This window comes from Chenopodium quinoa, unplaced genomic scaffold (assembly GCF_001683475.1).
Source record: "Chenopodium quinoa cultivar QQ74 unplaced genomic scaffold, ASM168347v1, whole genome shotgun sequence".
Classification (NCBI taxonomy): domain Eukaryota; kingdom Viridiplantae; phylum Streptophyta; class Magnoliopsida; order Caryophyllales; family Amaranthaceae; genus Chenopodium; species Chenopodium quinoa.
The window spans coordinates 337,827-347,400 of NW_018744066.1; the positions used below are offsets into that span (position 1 = coordinate 337,827).

Consider the following 9,574-nt stretch of genomic DNA (forward strand, 5'->3'; position numbering starts at 1 on the left):
TAGGAGAAACAAAAATGTTGTATAATTTATACTCAAAGTAAGAGAATTCAAGCCACCAAAATATGGTTGAATCTAATGCATTATTACAAGGAGATAAGTATAAAAAACACAACAAAAAAGGCGGTCAAAATAAGGAAGGTGGTTTGAAATTTTATGTAACAACAAAGGTAGCTTCCTGCCACAAAAGGAGTAAAAGAAAAACACAAAACACAATCCTATCCACAACACTCTTGTTAACAAATGGGAAGAGCTTTCTCTCAGCACCTTAATGCAAAGTGCAGGGGAAAATTTTCGGCTGTTTTTAGGAGACACTTTTATGTCATAAAAATTATATGTTCTCCTTAATTTTTTCTGCACTACTTCGGGCCTATTCGCTCTACTTCCTGCCCTTCATTATCACTGAATTAGCAAACATCTTCGTCTTTAACTACACACCTCCTTATGGAGGGGGGTCTTCAACTCTTGTACTCCCGCTTGCTCGGGCTCATCAAACGGTGTAATTCTGTTGGATGGTGTCAATGTCAAGACCCTTTAGCTTCACCACGGACTCAACGTGTCCTTTGAGTGTGTGCAACTCACGAAGCCTACATTCATACAAGAAGAAAAAGGTCATTTATATAAACTCCAAAGTATGGATATAAGGCAACAGGGGACAGTAAGTAGTGTACTAGTGTTTTCGTTGACAACATACCTTGCAACTTCAGCGCGTCTTTTGGCTTGCTCAGCGATCTCAGAGAGTTCCCTGTAGCTGTTCTTGTCTTGGAAGAGAGGAGCAGAAGATTCGGGTGCTTGAAGCCCGTGTAGAGTTCTCTGAGCAAGGGCCCATTGAGCTTCTCTCTCTTCTTTTCCATAATCCTTCTTGCTGGTGAATGCAGTCTGTGTGCAACAAAATCATTTGTTACTCCTTTTTATAATTATGTTTCATAGTTTTTAGGTACTAACAAAAAGTAATAGACGGGAGTCAATGAGAGATCACACACCTTGCTCTCGAACAAGTTGAGCCATGCCTTTCCACTCAAGATGTAACGGATGGCAAACTTGAGTACGTCGAGTGGGAAGTAGAAAACTATGTTGAATAGCCAGACTACACCAGCCCATCCCCATCCACATCCCTTGATCTCGGCAAAGTTCCAGGTAGGATATACAGCAATAAGAGTAGCCACCTGACCGAGGAAAAAAAAAAAATCATAAATCACAACATTTAGACAACTTTTCTTTACAATGTTCTTTGCTTTACAAAGGAAAAGGATGATTCACTACATAATTCTTACCAGCTGAGCAATCGCGAAAGCTACCATCAACAGCATACCAGGTCGCTCAACAAAGGACCAGCTGCGAGACCTGGTCACGAAAATGAGGGCCTGACTTACTATACTCACTTGGAGATATAGAGCAGCCATCATTTCCTCACGGTTACCTCTAATGGATCTTACTCCGAATTTTTCCTACATGATGAAGAAACAGTCAGTGGATATTATAAGTAATAAAAGTAGTTTTTATTTGACAAAAAGATGAACTTATTAAGGATTAAAACTATATGGTTACGTACTGTAAAAAAGTCTGTGTCTGACATCAACCAGAAGAAAATGACAGTCATCAAAGCTAGGTAACCTCCGAGAACAATTCCAGTGGCGAAGATTTCCTTGAGCTTCCAGCTGTCAGGAACTGGAGATGGCTTGACTCGATCCTTTGAAATAGTCATGATTGTTCCTTAAAGAAGAAAAAGATGATTTTTAGTTTATGTGTTCTTTCGTATAACTTAGATAGAGAAGCCTAAATATAAACGATCAACTTAAGAAATTCTTACCATCATTCAAGATGGCAATAATCAGAACCATGAAGGGTGAGAAGTCGAATTTCCAGATCAAAGCAATAAGCATAAAGCCAAGCTACAGAATTAAAAAGAATAAATTAGACGGTTAATTAGAAAATGGATTAATGATGAATCAAAAAATTCAGAAAAATTGTAAGACTTTTACATACCACTATACGGATGGTGATGGAGACTGCATAGATCTGCATCAATGAGAATAATAATAGAAAGGGAAGGTAAGACAAAAAAATTCGGTAAAATAATGAGAAAGGAGAATAAAAAAAAATAAGTAAACAAAACCCACAGTGTAGTTCTTCATCCTCTGGAAGATAGCCCTACTGGTCAACACAGCACTGATGATAACACTGAGACCAGGCTCAGTGAGAACAATGTCAGAAGCACTTCTTGCGGCATCAGTAGCATCATCAACAGCAATACCAATATCTGCCTTCTTCAAAGCAGGGGCATCATTGACTCCATCTCCAGTCATACCAACAATGTGCTTCTTCTCTTGCAACTTCTTAACAATTTCATATTTGTGCTCTGCACAACAGATAAAGTAACAATGCTAAGTTTAGAAGATGAGGTTACTGCAAGTCTGCAATCCCCTTTAACAACATTTTAGATGAAGATATGTCTCACCTGGGAAAACTCCGGCAAATCCATCAGCTTTCTCAATCAACTCATCGATAGGAAGGCTGGCAATGGATGAATCTTTGTCATTGCCAAGCAAAGCTGAAGATGGGTACATGTTTGTTCCCATTCCAAGTCTTCTACCAGTTTCCTTACCAATGGCAAGTTGGTCACCTGTAATGTTGGACCAAAAGAAGATCAGCAACCTCCTAATGATTACAGATAGTGTGCTAAAACAGATGACACAATTCAAGAATTGTTAAGAGATGATTTCCTTACCAGTGATCATCTTAACATTCACACCAAGGTTGAGGGCCTTGCGGATAGTTTCAGCACTGTCGTGCCTTGGAGGATCAAAGAGTGGCAACAAACCAACAAATTGCCATGGTGCTCCTGGAGCATCCTTGTTCTTTTCGGGCACTTCCTGCAAATTTAGATTAAAGTTATAAGCGTGCCTAATGCTAAATAACCAGAAACCATGTACATGTTTATCATTCATCTTCAAACCTGTCTTGCGACACCCAATGAACGAAGACCACGTTCAGCAAACTTCTCAATAACGGCATGGACTTTCTTTCTAACATCCTCCTTGCAATTGCACAAGTCAATAATCTGTGTGATGAAAAGAGAAGAAAAACAAATGTCAGTTTTGTAAGCTAAAATAAAATTCCAAAATGGCACACTGCAAATTTCAAAGAAAGTAAATATAAATTACCTGCTCAGGTGCACCTTTGCTGACTCTATGCCAGTTTCCGTTGCCATCGATGTAAGTCAAAGCAGTCCTTTTGTCCACAGGGTTGAATGGAAGAAAGTGAACCTCCCTAATTCCAGCTCTAGCCTATATACCATTATACAATATATTAGCCAACTGAAACATTGAACCATTTACACAATATATACCTGCTTTCCTAAATATGCAAATCCCCAAGACAGTAATAACACAATACCTCTTTGGGGTCAGCAAGCATTCCAACCATACAAGTGTCAATAGCATCTTGGTTCTCAACACGTGAGGCCCTTGCGGCAAGAAGGAGAACATGCTCCTTGTCAACACCCTTGCAAAATACCTCAATCAAGTTCTTGTCAACACTCAACTTGTTGAGAGTCAAGGTACCAGTCTTGTCACTGCAGAGCACATCCATACCAGCCATTTCCTCAATGGCAGTCATTCTCTTTGTAATAGCTCCTTGTTGAGACAGCCTGTGGGACCCAATAGCCATAGTCACTGACAACACTGTAGGCATGGCAATTGGGATACCTCCAATCAAAAGAACCAAAAGATTGTTGATTCCACTCCTGTATCTACGGTGTTGAATAGGGTACATCACGATGATCTCAATTGCCATACCGACAGCAATGGAGATAATACAGAAGTTTCCAATGGAGGTAAGAACCTTCTGGAAATGACCAACTTGGTTGGTGCTGTCGACAAGATGGGCAGCCTTTCCAAAGAAAGTGTGGACACCAGTGGCAATCACAACAGCTTCAATCTCACCTTGTTTACAGGTTGAACCAGAGAAAACTTCATCTCCGGGATTCTTGGTTACTGGAAGTGATTCTCCTGTTAGGGCAGACTGGTCAATCTTTAAAGGATCACCTTCAAGAAGACGTGCATCAGCAGGGACAATGTCACCCAATTTAATGCTGATGATGTCTCCTGGTACCAACAATGCAGCGTCTGACTCAGACCATCGACCATCTCTAAGAAGCTACACACACCAAAGAGAAAAGGTAAGATATGGTGCATCACTAAGGTTATGGAAAAAGTACATGGCCTTTCCTACTAAAGCAGAAAGGTCCATGTCTTTGACTTCTCAATCAGACAAAAATTGTATTGAACTCATCCTCTCAAATCATACCTTACACTTTGGAGCGAGATTAGCCATGAGGGCAGCAGCAGCATTTCCGGCGTTGTTCTCTTCAATGAAAGAGATAGTAGAGTTAATGACCAACAAACAAATAATACCAACGAAATCTTGCCAATCTGGTGGCTTTCCATCTCCGTTTGCAAGTGCTATGGCCATGATAGCAGCAGCCTCCATAACCCATGACAAGGGGTTCCACATAAACCCAAGAAACTTGAGGAATTTGCTTTCCTGCATGACAAGATAATAATGTTAAAAATGCATATCCAGCAGCAAGTACATTGAGTGATCATTAGCAGCTAAAGCCACAGTATATAACCTTCTTTTCTTCTAATTTGTTTTGTCCAAAGATTTCGATCCTGTCGGCTCCTTCTTGGGTGGTCAAACCTTCCCTTGAACATTTCAGCTGCTCAAACACTTCCTCAATAGGAATGTTTTCCTGTAACAAAAATGTAAAAATTAAGCTTCAAGCATCTTTGATAAGATTGCAAAAACAGGCGGCTTTAGTGAAGTATATAGAGATGGTTGCCACAAAATTTCATGCTCCCATTAGTAAGTGACTAAAGTATAAACAAACACTACAAATTAAATGTCAAGTTCTGTACCCCAATGTATCTATACAGTTCCACTTTATCTGGTCCTTGAACAAGAAAACACTTATCCTTCCATGATCAATGTACCAATGCATTGTTTTTGGGAGGGAAATAGAGACTTCTAAATTTGATCAAATTCATAACAATAGACTAATCAAATTTGTTAATTCCTAATTTCAATCAATTTATTTTCTTTAAAAAATGTTACTATTAATTATGTTGTTCATCTTTAAATAATAATAATAATATTTCCAAAAAATTTAAATATAGTGATAAGTTAAGTCTTGTTTTTTGAAGGGGAATCAAAATATTTTTTAAAAACTATAGATAATAGGAAATAGAATCAGAAAATATCTGTATACAGTATACATTACTCCATTTAAATTATTTTTTATTTTTAAACAAAAAATAAAAATAAAAATACAAACTGAGTCAACTCGGTAAGAAACGAAGACCCAAAAAAGCCGTTGGTACGGAGAACCAACAAAACAGTCTGGAGTAACGTGAATGACAGACAAAAAGTTGAGTAATTAATTTTATTTTTTTGGGAGAGAAATTTTAGGCTGGCTGTTTCACTCGCTTTAACAAACGCGTGTTCCACACGCTCCTTAAATTTTGACATTTATATTCCCAATAATAAAATTAAACAAAAATTTGACCAATAATTCATATTCCCAATGTAGAAATTAAGTAAAGTGGACCCCAAAATTAACCTCAGTTATTCAGTTAGAGTTTTGTCAGTACAGCTGAATCAGTGGCGTAAAACGAGTAAATTCTTTTTACTCTTTCTCCTTTTTTATTAAGGTTTTTTTTGAGTACTACGGAAGGTACTTTGCATCTATTTCAGGCAAACTTATTTTAGTTTTTGTACTTTACTTTGTTAGTTGCATAAATATAAATCAATCAATCAACAATAACTACAACAAAGAAGCTTCCATTTATTTAAGTATAAATTCAATTCATTAAGTAGAAACCATTTGGAATAACAGTGGAACTTGATTAATCTATAGATATAGAGCATACAAATCCAAACATGTCATAAAGTGTCGTGACCCTAGCCGATGATAACATGTGACCGAGGATATTTATTTACCTTTGAAATTAATAATCGCATATACTGCTGTTTTATGTTAGAATTATCGGGACAAAGTTGAGACTAACAATTTATTATGACAATAAAAGGATGTCACCTCAACCAATACACCTTTCAATCTAATCTACCAAATGAGAGAACATGATCAAAAGCTTGGAAAGAGCCAAATTTTACCGAAATTGGCTCTCTACCTCTCCAATAGACCAAGATATTTATTTATTCACCAAGATTTTTCCACTAAAAATATTAACATTTTAAACAAAAAATAATAAATGGACCTAACATCACCAAAATTGTTTTCTTTCATAAGCCTATTTTTGCTAATAGATACGGAGTATTTTATTTTAAATACCCATTTGATTGAAAAAAAGTAAAAAGGCAATAAATTAACAAACGTAGTTAAAAGGGATATGAGACTATGAGTACCTAAATAAAACGTCACACCCCAACTTGTTAGGAATATGAGTTGTTATTGAATTATTTGATACCCAACTAGGCATTTAATTTATTTAATTCTAAACAAATAATTGTTTGGGGTCTAATAAGTTGTGCCTATTATAATAGTATTAAAAACTGAATTAATGAGTAATCAAAGTATTCGATTTGCCTTTGTAAAAGAAATTCTTTGCTTGTGGGTATCGAATTATTTTAAACAATACGAGAAAGTATAATAAAACCTCAATCGTGAAAGACATTAAAACTTTGAATGTGATATAACTAAAAAATAACAGAGAAAGTACGAGCATAAAATAATTAAACTAAACATCCACTGGTCAAACTGCAAGAATCTAGTACGGTGATTAATACGGAGGATGAAGTTGCTAAATCCAAGACATTAATTTTAGATAAGTTTGATTAAAAAGTAAACCTAAACTATAACTAGTTGTTTGGTAACCCCGTGACAAAGGAAACTTTAACAAAATGGTCAGTAATTAAAGAATAACACCCTTTTTTTGACTTCCCCAATATATGCCCGTTTGATCTCCGTGCTTTCCCCTATTAAAGTGGATCAATCAATTAAAACTTCCATTTCAACCAAACAAACCAGGACTTTATACTCAAGGGTGATATTAATTCATTTTTTAACAAACCCGAGTCGTTTTACATGACTAATTTTTTATCCAAGAATCAATTAGAATCAAGAAAGGAGCTCTAACCACTTGAGTCATCTCTCACATGACCAATTGATTGCTTTAGCTGTTGTATGACTTACTAAAGTGTTAATTGATTTATCGTGTTTCACATAGCTAATTGATTATATAGTAAATGTCGTATGACTTGTTATGATGAATGATATTTTTAAACCCCGTAAGATAAGATACGGTTAAAAATTAAAAAAGTAAAAAGCAATTCACGTGAAATATATTTAAGAGGTTAGTGCATTAGTGGAGTAGATCTTAGACATAATGAAGAGAGAAATATGGGTACATGACTTTTTTTGCCATCGTTGGTTACATGGAAAAGTTCACACACAAATAGCCAAAAGGTATCAAAAAATTGAGTGGCATGACACTTTTTTCCCATGTTTTATTTCCATCACATAAAACTTTATTTTACCAATTATCTAATCATATTAAATACTCTATAAACAATTGTTTTGTATGAGTCATAAAATCTCAATAATACATGAGAATAAGAATATAACTTTACTACTATTTCCCAACATATATTTAATAGTCAAATTATACATACCCATATTTTCAATGTTTGAAAAATGTGTTTTCATTAAAATCATGTTATACTCCGTTAATAGTCAATCATCGCGACATATAATTTACACCGTATTGTGTTTTTGGTAAAATCATGTCATATCCTTAGTTATTTATGAGCGAGTTACCTAAGACAACTAGTACAGAAACAGGACCGAAATAGTATATGTGACACTAGTAACAGAAATGCTAAAAGTAAGGCTAGAATTTCTTCCACACCTTAACTTCTCATACATGCATAAATGGTCAAAAGGTAACAAATCTTAAGTAGACAGTCAAAAAATTAAGCCAAATTAATGGGAAAATCAAATCTACCTATTTAAACAAGATCTCAAATCAAAATCAATCAAATTAATTTCTAAATCATGTTCGACTAACAATAATCTCATATAGTCAAGATCTTGGCTCAAAAATTAAAAATTAAAAATTAAAAATTAAAAAAAAAAAAACGTAATTTTAATCACAACTAGTGGAAGTAGAGATCTGAAGGAGGTGAGAAAAACAATAATTTCAACGGTCATTTTTTGCCGACTAAAATAATAATAATAATTACAAAATGACAATTAAAAATATAATTAACAAAAATGATAATTTAATCGAAAAAAATTAAGAAAAAAATATGGGACCAACGGCAGCAGGTAAAATAGGAAGAATCTTTTGATGGACTGAGTACATCTTTTTGCAGAAAAATAGGTCAGAAAATAAAAAAAAAAAATTATTAAAATAATTATCTTTTCAAACAAATTCCTCAAAAAATACCGTCAATCAGTTGTTTTTGACTTATTTCTGCGAAAAATGCTTCCCCTAATTTGACTTTATTTTTCCAAAAATACATTTAATTTATTTTATTTTTTGCATTTCATTTTTTCAATTTAACCACTAACTTGATACTTTGATAGTGACCAATTGGAATTTAGTATTCAATTGATTCGGATAAAATTTTCAATGCCCAATAGCGGATAAAAAAAATAATGGGATTTGAAATTAGATCTCTAAAGTGAACATATAAATCAAACCCAGTTCGAAATCCAGTTTCAGAGGATTTCGAACTGGGTTCGAACAATTTCATTGTGTTCTTTTGTCTTATTATTTATCCCGTCCCGATGAATTGTAATTCATCGGGACGGGAGGATTGATATAGTATCCCTAAACAACTAATCTAATTATTAAAAAGAAAAAAAATCATGAATATCGTCAAATCAATTAACCAAGAATAAATGAAAAAGGGTTGAATTGAATGAAATTGAATTGGAATGAGTGAAGAATTACCAGATCAACAGCCTCATTTTTAATGTCTTCGAGATTAAAGGCCTTCGCCATGGCTGCTGCTGCTACTGCTTAAGAGGAGAGAGAAAGTAGAGAGTGAAAACAAAGAGAGAGAAACTCTGAGAAAAAAAGAGGGGAAAAGAGTGATTATATAGAGGAAAAAAATTAAAGTGGGTTAGCCATTCAATGAAGTTGGCCCTTTAATATTTTTTTATTTTTTTTTTTTTGGGAGGGGGGTGTGTGGGGGGGGGGGGGGGGGGGTTTATTTATTTTGTATGGGTGAAAAAGAAATTTTGTTAATTTGTGAATTGTGATTGAAGAGAGTGAGTGAGGTGAAGAACTGAAGACTATTTTTGTGTGTATGTTGGTATCCTTTTTATACCGTAAAAGAGATTAATTGCTTTTTTTTTTCTTTTTCTAATGTTGTTTTTAATAAATCACATTCTTAGTAATGGTCGTTTCATAGGTACTACTTCCTCCGCCCCCTCTCTTGTATGCGCGCACCGATCGGTGTGGAGAAAATAGGTGAGACCAATATAATACGGAGATTATTGTCTATAGTGTTATTTATTTTATTTACTTTGTATTCATAGAGTCATATG

General features: G+C 34.8%; 1 protein-coding gene across 1 annotated transcript; it reads right to left on the bottom strand.

Annotated features, from left to right (window-relative positions):
• On the bottom strand, nucleotides 1-9,026 carry LOC110690855 (plasma membrane ATPase 4-like). The gene is made up of 16 exons (XM_021867741.1): nucleotides 8,976-9,026; nucleotides 4,631-4,750; nucleotides 4,306-4,542; nucleotides 3,394-4,155; nucleotides 3,162-3,284; nucleotides 2,954-3,058; nucleotides 2,726-2,870; nucleotides 2,456-2,620; nucleotides 2,118-2,356; nucleotides 1,984-2,016; nucleotides 1,808-1,889; nucleotides 1,550-1,710; nucleotides 1,272-1,445; nucleotides 981-1,163; nucleotides 692-876; nucleotides 1-584 (listed from the first exon to the last, which is right to left on the bottom strand). Exons 1-16 carry the CDS (start codon nucleotides 9,024-9,026, stop codon nucleotides 488-490), a joined length of 2,862 nt encoding a protein of 953 aa, XP_021723433.1. The 3' UTR covers nucleotides 1-487.
• Between the last annotated feature and the right edge of the window lie 548 nt (nucleotides 9,027-9,574).